Below are 21,754 nucleotides of genomic sequence, written 5' to 3'. Positions count from 1 at the left end.
GTATTTTCATGGAAGTTAGCCCTTAGCATTCCTTTGTCTTCTCTGATTAGAGTTAAATCATAAATCTCCTTTTTTTTTTTTTTTCCTCTAACCAGCCCAGACCACTATAATAACTTCTTCCAGTCAAGGGTGTTCAGCATTAAAGTAGATTACCTGGTAGACTGGACAAGAATACAACTGGCATTACATTGTTGGTACAGTACTACTGCATCATGGATATACAAAGTGTTCCAACTGGGAACACTAAAGAGTTTGACAAATTGGTGAGTTACTGCATATGCCCTATATGCAACACGATGCATTTGCCTGGAACAATTACTATCTCTTCTCCATAAATCATTTTTCCTGCCAGCCAGCCACTTTCTCCACAGAGACATTCAGTCTAGCCTGGAATTAAGTTAAACTAAGCAGCACTGAACCACATGCCAGGATGTTCTGTCTCTGCTTAAGTAGCTATTAGTTACTGTCAATCCTAGGTTTGCACTTCCCTGCGAGTCTTAACAGTGAAGCAGCTGCCTGCTTGGGAGTGAGCAATCTGAGCCACTTTAAAGGGCTTTTCAGGGACATTAAAAAAATTATAAGGGTTAAAATAAAGAGAAATTGAATATTCGACTATCATGGCAACTTCCAATTCAGCGCTGCAGTCCCAGTGCCTGCACGGAACCGAGAAGAAGCATCGGGCGGTTATGTGCCACTTGTTGTGCACATGACCAGTTAGCCACGCACAGGCTTGAGTTGTGATCCTTCTATGGCCGCTGAAGCTTGTGAGTAGCTGAATGGTCATGTGCACAGTGAATGACACCTGACCGCCCACTACTTATGTGCCCAACAGTTGTCCTGTTTTTGTTCAAAGGTAACAATATAAGTTATTGAATGTTCATGGTGCGTTTACCGTTATAAGCTTATTGTCCATTCACAAACCCTGCATTTGCCTAAAAGGGCAGCTCTAGAAATGGAACAGGTGGACAGCTCTGGAAACATGACCCAGGGACTACAGGTGTAAAATGGGCATGGCTAAAGGCTCATGGCGGGGGAGGTAGGGGAAGAGTGTGTGCTTTTAACGTAGAGGCGTAACGTGAGGCTCCTGGGCCCCAATGCAAAACCTGTAACAGGGCCCCCAACTATAATGCTTTATTCATAGTACTGGGCTCCCTATATGGAGAAGAGAGGCCTTATTGCCCCCCCTAAGGAGGCTGGGCACGGGTGCAACCGCACCCCCTATAGTCATTCCAGTGGTGTAAAATATGACCTGGCTTTCAACGTGTAGTAAGTCGTTAGAATTGGTCCAAGGACACATGGTGGTGTTGGTTGCACGTAGCCCTGCTGGCAAAATAAAAGACAAGTTGCTCTTGGGTCATGGACCACATTCACCCTCGTTATTAGTTTAATGGAATGCAATGTTCATCTGTTGTCTGCAATGGGATGCAGCGCTGTGATTAGATAACACCATATTCCATTCCATATGACATGCGGCTGTATACACCTGGCCTGAGAACAGAGCACACATACTCCTTTTTATGTGACAAGAAGTGTACAGAGCTTGCCTTAGGCAATGTAAATCAGTAGTAGACCAAAGATTTTCATATTGTGACTCGATCCTTTTCTCTATGCGGGGCATGCAAACTAGACATACTATGACTAAAACTATTTGAAGAGCACATTCAGTGGACTGCACAATACAAACCTGCTCAAATGATGTAAGCGTTCTACAGGCTGCACTTCAGCAGGATCTAGTTATGTCCCCCTCTTGTTTATTATAGTTAATTTTTCATATAGATTAATTTGAGGATGGCTGCAATTTCTTTGCATTGTCAACAGTTTGCACCATGTCATCTTGTATTCTCCATATAGCAGCCTGTATTCTGCTGACAATAACATGCATGAGCTATCAAATTGCCCAGAGTTGTAGAGAATTCCTCAATATAATTTAAAAGTGATTTCAAAGATGGAGCCTCGCTTTTAATCTTGAAATTCTCCTTTATAAGGCCACCTGCAGACGGGCAGAAATTCCGCAGCGGGATTTCAACCGCTGGAAGCTGCCATATGATTGCGTTAACAAACGCAATCCTATGCAGACGGCCGCGCGAAATCTCGTGCGGCAAACAAACCGCGGCATGCCCTATTTCTGTGCGGGGCTCGCAGAGCTCCGCACAGAAACGTCACTCACCATTCGCTGGCTCCGCTCTGTGCATGCGCCGGCAGCCGGCACATGCAAGAGTCAGGGCCGCGGGTGAGGTGAGTGCCCGCGCTGCTCTCTGCAGGGGCTCGGGTCGGGTCCCGCTGCGAGAATTCTCGCAGCGGGATCCGACCCAGCCGTCTGCAGGCAGCCTGACGGTGCCAATTCAGATGCCATAATACTAGTGGCTGATTTCACACAGAAATTTGTTTAGTAAACTTGTTTTATTGAAGGATATTCAAAATAGAAAAAAAGAAACAGAAAAGTGTTGACATTTTGTAACAATTACACAATAGCAATATTCACACTTGAGATATAGCATAGAAGATTGCAAAATGCAGACAGCCTGAGATGTGTCACCACTTAACATCAGTATCGGAGCAATACAGATCTGGAATGCAAGCAACAGCCGAAATGAAATGGCCTTATCAAGAGGTGAAATTAGACAGATAGCCAAGAGGGGAAATTAGACAGATAGCCATGGAGAGCGGAGGACCAATGTACTGGGCAGTCGCAACATTTCCTCCACACTTTGTAAAACTTTTTGTTTTTGTAAAACTGCCTGTTTTTATATACAATATTTTGAAAAGGGATTAACTAACGCTTTCCATCGAGACAAGGAAGGGGGTCTGTCTCCATCTACTGCAGCACTATGGTCCTCCATGCTAAAAATAAGGTCCCTCCAAGTGGATTCCTATCCTGATGCTCCCACATCTCTTCATCTGGCAATCCAAAGAGGCAAATTTCAGGGTTGAAATCCAGAGGGGCTTCCAAAATCTCAAACCTACCCAGATTGCCACACGTCATGTCAACACCATATAAGATGTCAAAAATCAGCATGGGGAGCTTAATATCTGTGATGGTGGTCATCAGGAAGTCTACCCATTTGATATAATCTCGTTGAGGTTAAATAACTTTGGATAATATATATTTAATTTAATATTCATGGAAATATATTGGTGCGACTCAATTGCATCTCCCCATGACTAGTCAGTCAGGGACAGGATAAGACTTGGCCATTTAGATTGAATAGGCAGTGATGACTGAGACCTCCTGGCACTAAGCAAGAAAGTGTATAACGCAGAAATTAAACAGGAAGGGCCGAAAATACCATTTAGGGCTCCTGTCCACGGGCGATCTTGCATTGCGTTACTCGCGGCAATATTCTGGCTGCGAGTAATGCAGTGTACGCTTTTCATAGCATTTCTTAAGGATAAGCCTTAGCTACATAAAAATGCACATACATCACATAAATGCTGTCTTCTCCCCGGCACTTGTCTTTCAGGCATCTCTTTCTGGCCAGGAATATGAAAATCTGAGTCAATCAGAGCCGGTGCTTCCTGGAGGCGTGGATTTTTTTTTTGTTTCTCAATGTTGCATGCTACAAAACATCACTAATGTGAAGCAACCCATAGGAAAGCATGGGCTTCACATACGTGCGATTTGTAGCACTGTCACATCCCAAGAAAATTGCGCAATTTTGTTGCCCGTGTGAAACCGGCCTCAAATAGATGCAGCAGAGTGGAGACTCTATGTTACTTCCAAAACTGGGAGTCATGAAATTGATACAGATGAATCACACTGAAATATTTAGCAGGCAATGTTTGCATCATTTCACCATTTCTTGGTGGGGAACAGGGGGGAGCTCTCTTCACCCTTTTCGTCCGTGTAGTCAGTTACTCGGAAAAAGCGGTGCTCGAGTGCAAAAACACCCGAACCGAGTACGCTCACTCATCTCTACTCCCAACCATTACTGAAAATGTAATTTGGCTCAGATGGTATAGAAGGTTGGGAACCTCTAATATGAGATTTTATAAATGCAATGCAATACTATTAGCCTTTGGTGGTAATAGGGGAGCATTTAACATTGGGTATAAGCAAGTGGCCAAAATATATTAAAGAAGCATAACCCCTCCTCACCCAGCGCTGGAGAGGTATATTCATCTTTCTTTCATATATTGATGTACACTTGTATGTGAAAACTTATGATCCATTATACATCAGCTAAAGAATTGAGTTAAACCTCTAGGAAATGTGGTTTTTAAAGTTCTGCTTCCATATACTACAGTCTTTAGATGCAAAGTGTACCTACAATAAAATGAATACTCTTGACCATTTTGAATCTCAGATAGCGGGACATGTGTAACCCCATCCTCATCCTCATCCTGACTTGGAATGCCCACAAACTTGCAGAAACTCCTCAGTTCTGTTCATGTGTACAAACCTCTCCCATTCCGTGGGCCAGTTCGGTGAAAAATAAAAGCAATGATTAGAATATATTCTATTAGCCCATCATACAGCTGTAAGGAGGTATTTCGTGTCATAACTATTTCTGAGAGTGCAAGAGTGTGACCAGTTGAGTCACTTTCCTGTTTATAAAAGTCTCACATACAAAAATGACAGCGCTCTGGAATTCAAAGTGTGTATAAATAGAGATGAGCGAACACCAAAATGTTCGGGTGTTCGTTATTCGGAACGAACTTCCCGCGATGTTCGAGGGTTCGTTTCGAACAACGAACCCCATTGAAGTCAATGGGCGACCAGAGCATTTTTGTATTTCGCCGATGCTCGCTAAGGTTTTCATGTGTGAAAATCTGGGCAATTCAAGAAAGTGATGGGAACGACACAGTGACGGATAGGGCAGGCGAGGGGCTACATGTTGGGCTGCATCTCAAGTTCACAGGTCCCACTATTAAGCCACAATACCGGCAAGAGTGGGCCCCCCCCCCCCCCTCCCAACAACTTTTACTTCTGAAAAGCCCTCATTAGCATGGCATACCTTTGCTAAGCACCACACTACCTCCAACAAAGCACAATCACTGCCTGCATGACACTCCGCTGCCACTTCTCCTGGGTTACATGCTGACCAACCGCCCCCCCTCCCCCCCACAGCGCACACCAAAGTGTCCCTGCGCAGCCTTCAGCTGCCCTCATGCCACACCACACTCATGTCTATTTAGAAGTGCGTCTGCCATGAGGAGGAACCGCAGGCACACACTGCAGAGGGTTGGCATGGCTAGGCAGCGGCCCTCTTTAAAAGGGGCGGGGCGATAGCCCACAATGCTGTACAGAAGCAATGAGAAATAGAATCCTGTGCCACCGCCATCAGGAGCTGCACACGTAGGCATAGCAATGGGGAACCTATGTGCCACACACTATTCATTCTGTCAAGGTGTCTGCATGCCCCAGTTAGACCGGGCTTTTTAATTCATAGACACAGGCAGGTACAACTCCCTATTGTGAAGTCCCTGTCGACCCACAGCATGGGTGGGTGCCAGGAAGCCACCGGCGGTACATAGAAATATCCCATTGCATTGCCCAACACAGCTGAGGTAGTAATGTCGTGCGTAATACAGGTGGGCTTCGGCCCACACTGCATGCCCCAGTCTGACCGGGGTTCTTTACAAGTGGACACATGTAGGTTACACTCCGTATGCACCTACAGCATGGGTGGCTCCCTGGAACCCACCGGCGGTACATAAAAATATCCCATTGCATTGCCCAACACAGCTGAGGTAGTAATGTCGTGCTTAATGCAGGTGGGCTTCGGCCCACACTGCATGCCCCAGTCAGACTGGGGTTCTTTAGAAGTGGACACATGTAGGTTAAACTCCCTGTGGACCCACTGCCTGGGTGGGTGCCAGGAAGCCACCGGCGGTACATAGAAATATCCCATTGCATTGCCCAACACAGCTGAGGTAGTAATGTTGTGTGTAATACAGGTGGGCTTCGGCCCACACTGCATGGCCCAGTCAGACTGGGGTTCTTTAGAAGTGTACAGATGTATTAAAAACTCTGTGTGCACCTACAGCATGGGTGGCTCCCTGGAACCCACCGGCGGTACATAAAAATATCCCATTGCATTGCCCAACACAGCTGAGGTAACGTCAGCTGTAATGCAGGTGGGCTAAAAATTAATTTGATTACACTGTAGGCGAGAGCCCACAAAAATTGCTGTATCAACAGTACTAATGTACATCCAAAAAATTGGCCATGGCCAGCCAAGAGGGCAGGTGAAACCCATTAATCGCTTTGGTTAATGTGGCTTAAGTGGTAACTAGGCCTGGAGGCAGCCCAGTGTAACGAAAAATTGGTTCAAGTTAAAGTTCCAACGCTTTTAAGCGCATTGAAACTTATAAAAATTGTTCAGAAAAATTATTTGAGTGAGCCTTGTGGCCCTAAGAAAAATTGCCCGTTCAGCGTGATTACGTGAGGTTTCAGGAGGAGGAGCAGGAGGAGGAGGAGGAGGAATATTCGACACAGATTGATGAAGCAGAAATGTCCCCGTTTTGGATGGTGGTAGCTTCCATCCGCGGGTGCAGCCTACGTATTGCTTACGTATCGCTGCTGTCCGCTGGTGGAGAACAGAAGTCTGGCGAAATCCAGCCTTTGTTCATCTTGATGAGTGTTAGCCTGTCGGCACTGTCGGTTGACAAGCGGCTACGCTTATCTGTGATGATTCCCCCAGCCGCACTAAACACCCTCTCCGACAAGACGCTAGCCGCAGGACAAGCAAGCACCTCCAGGGCATACAGCGCTAGTTCAGGCCACGTGTCCAGCTTCGACACCCAGTAGTTGTAGGGGGCAGAGGCGTCACCAAGGATGGTCGTGCGATCCGCTACGTACTCCCTCACCATCCTTTTACAGTGCTCCCGCTGACTCAGCCGTGACTGGGGAGCGGTGACACAGTCTTGGTGGGGAGCCATAAAGCTGGCCAGGCCCTTAAAGACTGTTGCACTGCCTGGGATGTACATGCTGCTCGATCTACGCACATCCCCTGCTACCTTGCCCTCGGTACTGCGCCTTCTGCCACTAGCGCTGTCGGCTGGGAATTTTACCATCAGCTTGTCCGCAAGGGTCCTGTGGTATAGCAACACTCTCGAACCCCTTTCCTCTTCGGGAATCAGAGTGGGCAGGTTATCCTTATACCGTGGATCGAGCAGTGTGTACACCCAGTAATCCGTCGTGGCCAGAATGCGTGCAACGCGAGGGTCACGAGAAAGGCATCCTAACATGAAGTCAGCCATGTGTGCCAGGGTGCCTGTACGCAACACATGGCTGTCTTCACTAGGAAGATCACTTTCAGGATCCTCCTCCTCCTCCTCCTCCTCCTCAGGCCATACACGCTGAAAGGATGACAGGCAATCAGCCGGTGTACCGTCAGCAGCGGCCCAAGCTGTCTCTTCCCCCTCCTCCTCATCCTCCTCATGCTCCTCCTCCTCCTCCTGTACGCGCTGAGAAATAGACAGGAGGGTGCCCTGACTATCCAGCGGCATACTGTCTTCCCCCGCCCCCGTTTCCGAGCGCAAAGCAGCTGCCTTTATGGTTTGCAGGGAATTTCTCAAGATGCATAGCAGAGGAATGGTGACGCTAATGATTGTAGCATCGCCGCTCACCACCTGGGTAGACTCCTCAAAATTACCAAGGACATGGCAGATGTCTGCCAACCAGGCCCACTCTTCTGAAAGGAATTGAGGAGGCTGACTCCCACTGCGCCGCCCATGTTGGAGTTGGTATTCGACTATAGCTCTACGTTGTTCATAGAGCCTGGCCAACATGTGGAGCGTAGAGTTCCACCGTGTGGGCACGTCGCACAGCAGTCGGTGCACTGGCAGCTTAAAGTGATGTTGCAGGGTGCGCAGGGTGGCAGCGTCCGTGTGGGACTTGCGGAAATGTGCGCAGAGCCGGCGCGCCTTTACGAGCAGGTCTGACAAGCGTGGGTAGCTTTTCAGAAACCGCTGAACCACCAAATTAAAGACGTGGGCCAGGCATGGCACGTGCGTGAGGCTGCCGAGCTGCAGAGCCGCCACCAGGTTACGGCCGTTGTCACACACGACCATGCCCGGTTGGAGGCTCAGCGGCGCAAGCCAGCGGTCGGTCTGCTGTGTCAGACCCTGCAGCAGTTCGTGGGCCGTGTGCCTCTTATCGCCTAAGCTGAGTAGTTTCAGCACGGCCTGCTGACGCTTGCCCACCGCTGTGCTGCCACACCGCGCGACACCGACTGCTGGCGACATGCTGCTGCTAACACATCTTGATTGCGAGACAGAGGAGGAGGAGGAGGAGGAGGAGGGTGCTTTAGTGGAGGAAGCATACACCTCCGCAGATACCACCACCGAGCTGGGGCCCGCAATTCTGGGGGTGGGTAGGACATGAGCGGTCCCAGGCTCTGACTCTGTCCCAGCCTCCACTAAATTCACCCAATGTGCCGTCAGGGAGATGTAGTGGCCCTGCCCGCCTGTGCTTGTCCACGTGTCCGTAGTTAAGTGGACCGTGGCAGTAACCGCGTTGGTGAGGGCGCGTACAATGTTGCGGGAGACGTGGTCGTGCAGGGCTGGGACGGCACATCGGGAAAAGTAGTGGCGACTGGGAACTGAGTAGCGCGGGGCCGCCGCCTCCATGATACTTTTGAAGGACTCCGTTTCCACAACCCTATACGGCAGCATCTCAAGGCTGATGAATTTTGCTATGCGGACGGTTAACGTTTGAGCGTGCGGGTGCGTGGCGGCGTACTTGCGCTTGCGCTCCAACAGTTGCGCAAGCGACGGCTGGACGGTGCGCTGAACTACACTGCTGGATGGGGCCGAGGACAGCGGAGGTGAGGGTGTGGGTGCAGGCCAGGAGACGGTAGTGCCTGTGTCCTGAGAGGGGGGTTGCATCTCAGTGGCAGGTTGGGGCACAGGGGGAGAGGCAGGGGTGCAAACCGGAGGCGCTGAACGGCCTTCGTCCCACCTTGCGGGGTGCTTGGCCATCATATGTCTGCGCATGGTGGTGGTGGTGAGGCTGTTGGTGTTGGCTCCCCGGCTGAGCTTTGCGCGACAAAGGTTGCACACCACTGTTCGTCGGTCGTCGGGCGTCTCTGTGAAAAACTGCCAGACCTTAGAGCACCTCGGCCTCTGCAGGGTGGCATGGCGCGAGGGGGCGCTTTGGGAAACACTTGGTGGATTATTCGGTCTGGCCCTGCCTCTACCCCTGGCCACCGCACTGCCTCTTGCAACCTGCCCTGCTGATGCCCTTGACTCCCCCTCTGAAGACCTGTCCTCCTGAGTAAGCGTTGCACACCAGGTGGGGTCAGTCACCTCATCGTCCTGCTGCTCTTCCTCCGAATCCTCTGTGCGCTGCTCCCTCGGACTTACTGCCCTTACTACTACCTCACTGCAAGACAACTGTGTCTGATCGTCATCGTCCTCCTCACCCACAGAAAGTTGTTGAGACAGTTGGCGGAAGTCCCCAGCCTCTTCCCCCGGACCCCGGGAACTTTCGAATGGTTGGGCATCAGTGACGATAAACTCCTCTGGTGGGAGAGGAACCGCTGCTGCCCAATCTAAGCAGGGGCCCGAGAACAGTTCCTGGGAGTGTTCCCGCTCCTGAGCAGGTGTTATTGTAGTGGAGTGAGGAGGCTGGGAGGAAGGAGGAGCAGCAGACAGAGGATTCGGATTGGCAGCAGTGGACGGCGCAGAACTGCGGGTAGACGATAGGTTGCTCGAAGCACTTTCTGCCATCCAGGACAGGACCTGCTCACACTGCTCATTTTCTAATAACCGTCTCCCGCGTGGACCCATTAATTGGGCGATGAATGTGGGGACGCCAGAAACGTGCCTCTCTCCTAATCGCGCAGCAGTCGGCTGCGACACACCGGGATCAGGAGCTCGGGCTGTGCCCACACCCTGACTTGGCCCTCCGCATCCTCGGCCGCGTCCACGTCCTCTAGGCCTACCCCTACCCCTCAGCATGCTGTATTACCAGTGATTTGATTTCACAGGCAGGAAATAAATTGGCGCAAGACTGCAGGCCAAATATAATTTTTGCCCTTTTTGGAAAACGAAAGGCCCCACTGCCTCTAGTGAATGAATTATCTAAGTTTAATAACTGTGCTGTGTCCCTGCTAATGTGTCACAGAACGTCAGGGTAGCAGAGTTATTATAACTCTGGTAGAGCAGGTATTTTTTTCCCAATTAAGGAAAGCAAATGGCGAAGCCAGCAGTAAAGCGTAGCTGGGTGCGTCTGATTTAGCAATGTTGTTCACGCAGCTCACATGTGTCCACAGCCCTTAGGACGGACAGAGGCTGGACAAATAGATTTGTTTTCAGTTTTTTTCCACCAAAAGGCAGCACTGCGTATATTCAATGAACATGAGAAGTTTAATAACTGTGCTGTGTCCCTGCTTATGTGTCACAGAACGTGAGGGTAGCAGAGTTATTATAACTCTGGCAGAGCAGGTATTTTTTTTCCCAATTAAGGAAAGCAAATGGCGAAACCAGCAGTAAAGCGTAGCTGGGTGCGTCTGATTTAGCAATGTTGTTCACGCAGCTCACACGTGTCCACAGCCCTTAGGACGGACAGAGGCTGGACAAATAGATTTGTTTTCAGTTTTTTTCCACCAAAAGGCAGCACTGCGTATATTCAATGAACATGAGAAGTTTAATAACTGTGCTGTGTCCCTGCTTATGTGTCACAGAACGTGAGGGTAGCAGAGTTATTATAACTCTGGCAGAGCAGGTATTTTTTTCCCAATTAAGGAAAGCAAATGGCGAAGCCAGCAGTAAAGCGTAGCTGGGTGCGTCTGATTTAGCAATGTTGTTCACGCAGCTCACACGTGTCCACCGCCCTTAGGACGGACAGAGGCTGGACAAATAGATTTGTTTTCAGTTTTTTTCCACCAAAAGGCAGCACTGCGTATATTCAATGAACATGAGAAGTTTAATAACTGTGCTGTGTCCCTGCTTATGTGTCACAGAACGTGAGGGTAGCAGAGTTATTATAACTCTGGCAGAGCAGGTATTTTTTTCCCAATTAAGGAAAGCAAATGGCGAAGCCAGCAGTAAAGCGTAGCTGGGTGCGTCTGATTTAGCAATGTTGTTCACGCAGCTCACACGTGTCCACAGCCCTTAGGACGGACAGAGGCTGGACAAATAGATTTGTTTTCAGTTTTTTTCCACCAAAAGGCAGCACTGCGTATATTCAATGAACATGAGAAGTTTAATAACTGTGCTGTGTCCCTGCTTATGTGTCACAGAACGTGAGGGTAGCAGAGTTATTATAACTCTGGCAGAGCAGGTATTTTTTTCCCAATTAAGGAAAGCAAATGGCAAAGCCAGCAGTAAAGCGTAGCTGGGTGCGTCTGATTTTTACAGGTTGCAGACGCAGCTCACACGTGTCCACCGGCGTTAGGCCGGACAGAGGCAGGACAAATTTAATTATTTTCCGTTTTTTGGCACCAAAAGGCAGCACTGCGTATATTCAATGAATAACAACTGTGTTGTGGCCCTGCCTATACAATTCTTTCCCTGCAGTATCAATGGAGGGTGCAATGGTCTGCAGAGGCGATTTTGAGAAGCAAAAAAAAATGCAGCACAGCTAACAGCAGCCAGCACAGTACTGCACACGGATAAATATGGCCCTAGAAAGGACCGTTGAGGTTCTTGAAGGCTACACTCACTCCTAACACTCTCCCTGCCTATGCAGCACTTCTGTCCCTAATGCCAGGTGCAACGGTCTGCAGAGGCGATTTTGAGAAAAAAAAAATTGCCACTGCTAACAGCAGCCAACACACAGCTATCAGTGGCCCTAATAAGGACCTTTGGGGGGTCTTGAAGCCTACACTAACTACCAATTCTTTCCCTACAGCAGCTCCGGTACAAACAGCACTGTCCCTCATCTAACTCACACCGCATCTGAGGCGAACCGCGGGAGGGGCCGACTTTTATATTCGGGTGACACCTGATCTTCCCAGCCACTCACAGCAGGGGGGTGGTATAGGGCTTGAACGTCACAGGGGGAAGTTGTAATGCCTTCCCTGTCTTTCAATTGGCCAGAAAAGCTAACGTCTCAGGGAAGGAAGTGAAAATAACCAGAACACCGCATGGTGTTCGTTACGAATAACGAACATCCCGAACACCCTAATATTCGCACGAATATCAAGCTCGGAAGAACACGTTCGCTCATCTCTATGTATAAACTATATACATTGTCGACTAAATGCAAGGATGCACCAGTAACCTACATTTGTTTATGTAGATCATTTTTAGTTATAGAAAAATCTGCTTATAGACATGTTGCAGCTAGTGGTATCGCGAAGCAGCTTCATGGTACGATGCAGCAAAAGGAGTTACAAAACAAAGCAAATAAACCTTGTAATCAAAGGCATGAAAATGAGTAATGTTATTAAATATTGATTAGTGCAATTATTACATTGTCCTAATCTAAATATTAGATTAGGACAATATGCAGCTACAGATGGACCTAGACAAGCTTGGGGCTTGGGTAGAAGAATGGCAAATGAAGTTCAATATTGATAAATCTAAGGTTATGCACATGGGCAGAAGAAACGGATGTCACCAATATACACTAAATGGGGTACTGCAAAGGAGAAGGGATATCGAAAAAGACCTGGGAGTACTAGTGGACTGTAGATTTAACTCGCGTAAGCAATGCCAGTCATCAAATAACTATCATCGATCAAATAACTATGTATAAATACATGAGGGGACGATACAAGGATCTCTCCCAGGATCTGTTTATACCCAGGACTGCGTCAGTAACGAGGGCATCCACTACGTCTAGAGGAATGAAGGTTTCATCACCAACACAGAAGAGGGTTCTTTACTGTAAGAGCAGTGAGACTGTGGAACTCTCTGCCTGAGGACGTGGTGATGGCAAAATCCATAGAGGAGTTTTAGAGGGGACTAGATGTCTTCCTAAAACACAATGATACTACAGGATATAGACATTAGGGACCAGCGGGGTTGCTGATCTGGGTCATGGAGTAAGGTATTTGCCCACCAAGTGCTCCATACAAGTTTATGGGAGGTGTCCAAATCCGCACTCAATATGTGCGCAAAAGCGCAATACTGTGCACAATTGAGTGTGAAAAAAGAACACATCTGGACCTCCTTCGACTTAATAGCCTTTCAAATCATGGAAGGGGTGTGTGAAATGGCCCTTCATGTGCAAAAAGTACAATACTGTGTGCACATAAGCGTGCAAATCTGCCTCATCAAACCTTGTTCACGGAGCAAATATGTTGCTCTGAGGCGAGTGTATTTGTGCATGCGGTCGTGTGAAGCTGCTTTTACAGTCCCTGCACTATGTACTACTGTGATGCAGTAGCAAATCCTTTTATATGGCACCTGTTGCATGGAGAACATTCAGGGCTCGTCCTCTAATTGAGGTGGGGTTTAACCAGCACTGTCTGTTTCTGGAGCTTGTTGTGCCTGAATTCGTTGCCATGCACCTGAATGTGCTGCATAGCTCTCTCTTCCTCACTGCGCCCGCCTGCTTTGTTTGACAGTAGGGCGGAGTCTAGCGCAGGCAAAGTGGCCACTCAGAGTGTCTGCCAACTGCTTCCAGTAGTAAGAGGGGGCTATTTAGTGCTTTTCCCTTTTACAATAATGGAGATAAGTCGAGTGGTGAATGTAACATTTCGGAAGTTCTCATGATAATGGAAAATGTCAATTTCTTTAATTTCCATATTATCTCATCCCATTCTTTCTTTCTAGATATGCCACAGCTCTGGGAGGGCAAATCAACATGGAAAGACTTCTAGGGAGTCGGACTCTAAAGGAACTTGAAGAAACTTTGTTTTGCCAGACCAAGGTTCCCAATGGTTTGACATGGGATGCCTATTGGGAAAGAAATGACCCTTTAAGAGACATTGATGAAGTGGCTATTCCAGTCTTATGCATTTGTAGCCATGATGATCCCATCCGTGGGGAGGCCCATAGCACTGTGCCTTTTGAGCTTTTTGAGACAAACCCCCACTTCTTCTTGTTAATGAGCCATTATGGTGGTCATTGTGGCTTTATCAAAGACAACATGTTCGGTACTATGTGGAGTCACAGTGCACTATTGGACTTTTTCAAGTCTACTGTTGACTTTTTTGCTATGGAAGAAAGGTTGAAAGGTCTCTCCAGGAGGAAAGGAACCCTCTCAAACTCCATGAACAGGACACTTCAGGACAGGGTATCTTGCAGAAAAGAACAAAGCTGTCCTCACAATATTCATCAAATCTATAACTGGCAGCGGTCCTACACAAGATGACAGAGGACTTCACAATTTGCATTTTTGTATTTTTGGTACAATTTTAGACTGTTGAGCCATTTGGGTTCATAAGATTTTGCTTGGATCTCGGTCTACGGATTTTAAGGGAATTGGTCTTATGTAACCCTTTTAAAAATACTATAGGAAATTAAAGGCCTTGCCATAGTAAACCTACTCCCTGTTCCTGGGATTTCTTACACATTGCAGTAAACTAATGCAAAGTTCAGTAAAATACGTTTCTATAGGTAGCAGCTAACTTGGATAATATAGTATACTGTTTATCCCACAGATAATATGCTCTGTTGGCTTTCCCAATGACATGTCATCAAATAAAAGCACATGTGTTGTATCCCATAGCAACAAAGTCAGTTTTGCCCGTTTTGCTTTTAAATCCGTTCCAAAAATAAAAATCCATAATGAAGTGGGCGATCTGATGGGATGTTATCTTGCATCTCCATATTCTTGCAGTCTTCGCTTTGATGGAGTTATTTTACATGTCTTGCAATATTCTAGAAAGTCATGCATTCCAATCAACAATTCTTCCTGCAATTAAAACCAAAAACTGGAAATCTCCCTCAGGCACTTATATTTTGTCTTGTGTGAAGTCTGTTCATATTGTTTTGTCATTTTAGATTTTCCGGGTAACAACCAATAATGACAGCTGCCACAGTTCTTATAGAGTTTGTCAATTAGCTTTCCACAAACTCAGAATGGCCTATAAATCATTGTTACACTCATTTCCAGATCTATGGAATGTTCCCAACCAGTGAATATCACAGCATTTGGAATTGTGGGAGGACACAAAAAAAGAGTGACTGTACAGACTATATGTTACCATACAGCGCGGCACGGGGTCCCGCGGTCGGCGCGCGTCGCTCCGGCGTCGGCTCCGGTGGCCTGGAGCCCTGTGTCGAGGTTATCCCAGCAGCTTGGGGCGGCCGGTGGGCGGCGGCGTGGGCGTGTCCGCCCATAGGGTGCCGCCCGCACTCCTCCGTTCTTCTTATTCAGCAGGGGGTGGAGTGGCCCCCTCCCACTCTCTGCCCCTGGGCGGAGCCGTGTGGTTAAAAGACTGGCAGTGAGTTGAGTTCACTGCCAGTTATTGGTTCTGCATGCACCTAGCCAGTCTGTCTGCGGTTATCCTCAGCCAGTCCCTAGTTGCCGGTCAGCTCCTTCTGGTTCCCTATTGTTCTGTTTGTTCTTGTTAGTTCGTTTAGCCTCTAGTCTAGTTTGGCCCAGTCAGCACTAGTTGCTATCCAGCATCTTTCCAGTTTTCCTGTGAGCTCCATCTCCAGCCTTGTAAGTTTTGTTGGTCTGATCCATCTGCCTCCCCTGTCGGCACTCTGTTCCCCCCATTAGGTAGCTTTCTTCTTGTCAGCGGCCAGGTCCCTAGCCAGGGCAGGGACCGCCGTCCAGTTGTCCGCCTGGGGTTAGCCAGGGCCGAGGCAAGTAGGCAGGGACAGTGGGGTGCGGGAAGATCAGGGCACCCCACTTGGCGCTCGGGGGGCAGAGTACCGTAACATAACTGGCCCTTAAAATACTGTTTTTCTTTTCATGGCGGTGATCAGCGCCCTTGCAAACCAGCTGCAAGACCTGGTGCCGGTGATCCGGGATTTGTCAGCTCGCATGGTGGCCCAGGAGCAGTGGGCGTTGTCACAGGGGCAGAACGCCTTTACCAGTCCCGAACCCAAGTGCCCTCTTCCCGAGGTGTTCTCTGGGGAGAGGAACAAGTTTTTCGTTTTTCAACAGGCGTGTCGCCTGTTTTTTCGGATGCGTCCCCGTTCTTCTGGCTCAGAGGCCCAGAGGGTCGAGCTTATAATGTCCCTGCTGCGGGGCCTTTTCCATTCCCGAGGGTCGCCTAGGACCACAGGTACGTCCTAGACTTCTGATACCCTGCCAGGTTAGATTCGGGAACTTCGCCCGCCTAGGGCAGGCGTTTATTGATTCCGGAGCAGCCGCTAACCTGATAAGCATGCGTCTCGTTGAGCCCCTGAGGGCTGAATTTGTGGCGCTGAAGACGCCAATTCGTTTTGCTAGCACTGATGCTACCCCTCTTGCTTCGGGCTTGGTACGATGGAGGACACCAGTGTTACAACTCACGGTGGGGGGTCGCCATTCGGAAGGTCTATCATTCCTGGTGATGGAGAAAATGTCGGTAGACATGGTACTAGGGATGCCGTGGCTGGCGTTGCACAACCCCCAATTCGATTGGGCCACTGGGGAGCTAACCCAGTGGGGGCCGTCCTGCCATAGCCATTGCGCTCCCCTTCCTCCCTGCTCAGTCGATACCGCACTCAGTCCCTGAGGTCTCACTTACCTTCACACCCCGTCCGCCTGTCCTGCTGCTGATGTCGCCACCGATGCTCTGCAGGGGGGACGGAAGAAAGGGGTGGGGTCTCGTATGCAGTTGCGTTGTGAGGAGAGTCTATCGGTATTTGAGCCGTACAGGGTGGGACAGAAGGGGTACCGGTCCTCTGGAAATCGCAAAAGGGGGGGTCGCAGGGGGCTCCATAAGCCTTTGTCGAAACCTGTTGTCCCTTCGGTGATTCTCCAGTACTCACTCAGCAGGACTGTCTGGAGGATCTCTGTTCTCTGCAGCTTGCAATGCTGTGTCTGTGTTGGCTGTTTGGTGGAAGCATGGAGGGAAGGCACAGCTTGGAAGGATTTCAGGTCCTGAAGACAAGTGCAAGCTTCTCTCGGCATAGTAGGTGATTGATCAGCTGCACACAGGGTTTCTTGAAGTTGTAATTAAGCTTTTCTAGCTACAGGACAGGGGAGAAGCCAGTGAGATGGCTTCACCTGGCTGCAAACATCCTCCTCCCCCCTCCTTCTGCCTCTTTGTCTCACTCTCTCTCCACTGTCTCACTTGTTCCTGCCACTCAACACTTTTATAATTATCTACTGCGCCACAGATCAGGGGAACTGGAAATTTCCCCACCTCCTCCACTCAGGGACCTTGTTTCAGCTCCGCTGTGGTTAGCTCAGCCCCTCGACCAATTGGGGAGCTTCTTTTTTCTGCTGAGCTAGGCGAGCCCATTGTAGTCGAAGGTCCTGTTTGCTACATACAGAGAGGTTTTACCCAAGTCCTTCAACAATAATTTTATAGTGAAATGACTAAGTTGAATTAACTATTTGGTTCCCTATTCTGACCCCATCTTCTTATTAAACAAAATCCAGCATCACTGCCCTTTTGTAAATGAGCTGAAGCTAGGACAGTTGCTCTTGACTTGCAATTAAGTATTTTTACTGTAGTGCCACACTTCATGTCACTACACATACAGTGAGGCTGTTTTCATATTTGCAGTGGGGGTTCTAATATCCTGCTCCATTTGGGGAGTAGGAAAGAGGGAATTCCCTGGCCGAATGGGTCCGTCTTATGATGAAACTAAAAAGCGCTGAATGGACCCCATTCACTATAATGGGGTGCGTATGGTTTCTGCTCAGCTGCCTGGCATTTTACTAGAAGAAAAAGCGCTGCACGCAGCGCTATTTCTTCCAGTATTTTGTGCCGTATCTGAAACTCAACACGGAGGTTCCAGCGCAGATGTGAACCCGGCCTGAGACTGTCATTTCACAGTCATATGATAAACAGCCTTTACTGCTTTTCTGCAGATCTCTGGGGTCCAAATGTTATTTTCAAGCCTCCATGCTTCAAAAATTGCTTTTATTTTAGTACACGGCTCCCTATACACATTTTCAAAAGCTATATTTATAAACTAACCTAATTACTTCAGCAATTGACTTGCTTTGCTGGATTGGTATGCTATGCCTGGCATACCTAGACGACGTTACCATCTCAATAAATCACAACTAACAGCTTCTCCCCACTCCTGTGGGAGAGCGCACATGGCAGACACAGTCTGTTCAACTACATTTCCTTAACACCATGCGAGATGAGAAAGAACATATGACTGCTAACATTGCTGCCAAGAAAAGCCCCCTATGATATACATCCACCCCAAGACTTTGATTTATAAACCTGCCTAAAGGGCACTTCATGCATTGCTATTGCTCTTCGCCACTAACAGCACTAGAGATCATTATGGAGTTACTTATACAGTACATACAATCCTACTGAAGGGGGCATGGAGTCTCTGGGCAAAGAGAGGACCGATCGTGTCACTATTGGATTTGGCTTCGGGAATCCTTGGTTTCTGTCCTTAGAATTCTCTCCAATATCAATTGCTGACAGCTTGCAAAAAGTATTGTAAGGCATAGTACAAAGTTGTAAGACTAAAGCGTGGTCATACAAATTCAGGGCAAACAAATTTCAAGAAAAATGAGTGCAAATAGGGAAGACTGAACAATACCTCTGCAGCACCACCTATTGGATGGCAGCCTTCATGGAAATCTACGTCCAACCCTTTATACTAAGTCTCCTCACTCACCTTTTAGGTGCTCTTCTTAAGGAGTGATGATACCCTTCCTGACCCATGTCTGTAGGCCCCTCACTAGCCAAGCCAGAATCCTACTGCACACTGATAAGGGGCAAACCCCCCGAAACAGCTGTCTGTGTATGGATTCTGGCTTGGTTTTCAATTCCCAATCATTGTTTTAAAGACCTGTATAAAGGGTCGGACATTGATTTGGAGAGATGATACCCGTCCTGAAGCAAAATGAAAACACATGTAAGGGACTCAATCCTAAGCATCTCTCCTAAAAAAAGGGTTTTCATGGGAAAATATTATTCATCATGACCTATCCTCATTAATAGTTGATCGGCTGAGATCCTCCGCTCAGATGCCTGACTGATCAGCTGATTGTGTGCCCGTTGACAGTGCCACAAATACATCGGAGTTGGATCGGAAGCAGTTGCTCTGACCCCTGTGTAGTGGTCAGTGCTTGTAAATGCAGGCAAGACTGTGCGCTTGTAATTGGTCCTGCAAGAGTGTGGGCGGAGTACATGTATATCCCTATAGTGATGTCACTGTAATGCAGTGGCATACTGAGTGTAAAGGCAGTCCAGAGCATTGCTATGGGACCTGTGGTGAGAGGGTGCTCAATGTTGAGTAAAAAATTAGTACATTTGTCAGAGCCTTCAATGGGAATGGGTCCCATGATTCTGCTGTATGCCAGGTATCAGAGGGAGACGCCAACCGCAGAGTTAGTTAGCAACTATGCTGTTATAGAAACTCTATAAACTTGTCATGGGTAGTAGTGTTGTGATGCAGAATTCAGGATACAATAAAGTAGATGGAGTAACCAGCATATACAATATTTATTTAAAACAAGAAGATAAGGTGGAACAATAATATGAAAATACTGAGTATACAGTTCAACTTTCACCCTCAAAGACCTAGGCACTTAGTATCGCTAGCTAAAATGTAGGCATTACAACCCTTTGTGAGTAGTCTGTAATAACAGTAATCCCTTGTGACCGATAACAGTACTCAACTAAGAACAATACCATTTGAGAGAATAGAATATACAGCTTTCCCTCTAAGTGCAATGTCCCTTTAAATTACAAAGTCAATGAACATGTCTCAGAAACTTAGCAACAGTTCAGTATCCTTAGTACAAGCCATGTCTTCTGCTGCAGGCCTGCTGACTAACTAGACTTTAATCCTTCACTTAGTGTACACACCTAGCGGGGGTTTTTTCTGCGGCTGGCCTCACTTAGATTTCCATGGGTTGGGAATCACCGATGCTACCAAACCCATCTTGTCTGAGGTCAGAAGGGAAACTCTACTGCACTGTTCTCGGTCCTTATCACAATCAAGTTGCTCCCTCCAGGTTGGAATTGTAGTGCGTCTGCTGTCTCCTTCTTGGCTCTATGCAATAGGCAAAGCAGGTCTCTCACCCCCTCTCTGGTTCTGGCACCATTCCTCTGTCATCCCGATGCACCTTAGAGGAGAGGAATCTTCAGTAGCAGCCTCTTCTTCTCCTTTATCCAGCACGAGTCCTGCTTTTTTTCACAGCTCGAACAACTCACTATGCAGCTCAAAGTCTGACAAAGGAAGAGTAGAGGGGGATAATGACCTCACGTGATCTAGACTCTATGCTTCTATTAATACATCCTAGAATTGTGTTTGTCTTTTTTGCTGCTGCATCACATTGTTGACTCATGTTCAGTCTATGATCTATTAGTATATCCAAATCTTTTTCACGTGCTGCTGCTTAGCCCAATTCCTCCCATTCTGTATGTGCTTTTTCATTTTTCTTGCCTAGATGTAGGACTTTGCATTTCTCCCTGTTAAACACTATTTTGTTAGTCACCATACACTGTTCAAGCTTGTCTAGGTCTTTTTGAATTCTCTCTCTTCTCTTATATTAACTATCTCTCCTTTGTGTTATTGGCAAAATTGATCAGTTTCCCTTTAATTCCCTCATCTAGATAATTTATAAAACTGTTGAACAACACTGGGCCCAGGACAGAGTCTTGTGGTACCCCACTTGAGACATTCTTTCATTTAGATGTGCAGCCATATATAAACATTTACAATCACTGATCAAGCTTCGAATGCACCAAGCAGTTGCCTTGTTGATCGCGTATTTGGTCATTTTTTCAATAAGGATGGTTTTACTAGAGTCTAGTTATACTTTATCCACCGCATTTCCCTGATCAAGCCAGTCTGTGATTCTGTCATAGAAGAAAATTAGATTAGTCTGGCACAACTTATTTGTTACAAACCCATGCTGGTTCTGGGTAATTACATCATTCTCATCTAAGTACTTGCGTACATGCTGTTTAATAATTATTATCTTTGAACAAATTATTATTTGTTCAAAGATCTTTCCCAGTATAGAAGTCAGGCTCACAGGCCAGTAGTTTCCTGGGTCCACTTATTTCCCTTTTTTAAAGATAGGGACAATATTTACCCTTCTCAAACTCTCTGGGACTACTCCTGTTTTCCAGGAATTTTCAAAGATTATGGTGAGTGGTTCAGCAATTATCTCTACCTCTTCCTTCAGTAGCCTAGGATGTAATTCATCTGGACCTGGATTGGAATTCATATAAATTAGCTAAGTGTTCCCTCACCAAATCTCTGTTAATGAATAGTCTGCATTCTTTTATTCCTTCAACAGCACAGGGAAGATAGTTGCAATGTCCTTTTTTGCAGTGTTTGCAACTATTTGTAGAGACTTTGAAGACTTCAGCAGGAAAGTGAAGGAACTGAGAGAACATCCTCCCAGTGGATGGCCATGGAACAAGGAGATGGAACTGGATTCTGGAGGTGAACAACTGGCTACATCATTGGTGCCGTCAGCCAGGATTTGGATTTCTAGACCATGGAGTGAAGTCATGCTGTAGCAAAGACGGTGAGTTTTATGAACAAGAAATAAAGCAATTGTCCCAGCATTAGTATCTGGGTCTCTGTCATACGTTTATGCTGTTCTCTGATAGGAGCGCTTAAACCTGGCAACAGAATTTCTTTATTCATTCGCAGAAAGAACTAGCTAAGAATAAGCACAATCGTTTTTTAACTACCTTTAGAGAAGAAAGCAACAAGGATAAGCACCCAGTGACCACATCCTGCTTATTAATGCAAATATTTAATCAACCAACAATGTGGCACCAATTCAATACATAAAAAAACAGAATGG

General features: G+C 47.3%; 1 protein-coding gene across 1 annotated transcript in view; it reads left to right on the top strand.

Moving 5' to 3' along the window:
* LOC136625482 (protein ABHD15-like) overlaps positions 1 to 14,798 on the top strand; it is a 34,826-nt gene extending 20,028 nt beyond the window's left edge. The window contains exon 3 of the mRNA XM_066599685.1: positions 13,672 to 14,798. Coding sequence (XP_066455782.1) covers positions 13,672 to 14,212 — 541 coding nt within the window. The 3' untranslated portion in view covers positions 14,213 to 14,798. The remainder of the gene's footprint in view (positions 1 to 13,671) is intronic.
* The last annotated feature ends 6,956 nt before the right edge of the window (positions 14,799 to 21,754 follow it).

This window comes from Eleutherodactylus coqui, chromosome 4 (genome assembly GCF_035609145.1).
Source record: "Eleutherodactylus coqui strain aEleCoq1 chromosome 4, aEleCoq1.hap1, whole genome shotgun sequence".
Classification (NCBI taxonomy): domain Eukaryota; kingdom Metazoa; phylum Chordata; class Amphibia; order Anura; family Eleutherodactylidae; genus Eleutherodactylus; species Eleutherodactylus coqui.
This window is presented reverse-complemented; position numbering and strand designations above follow the sequence as displayed.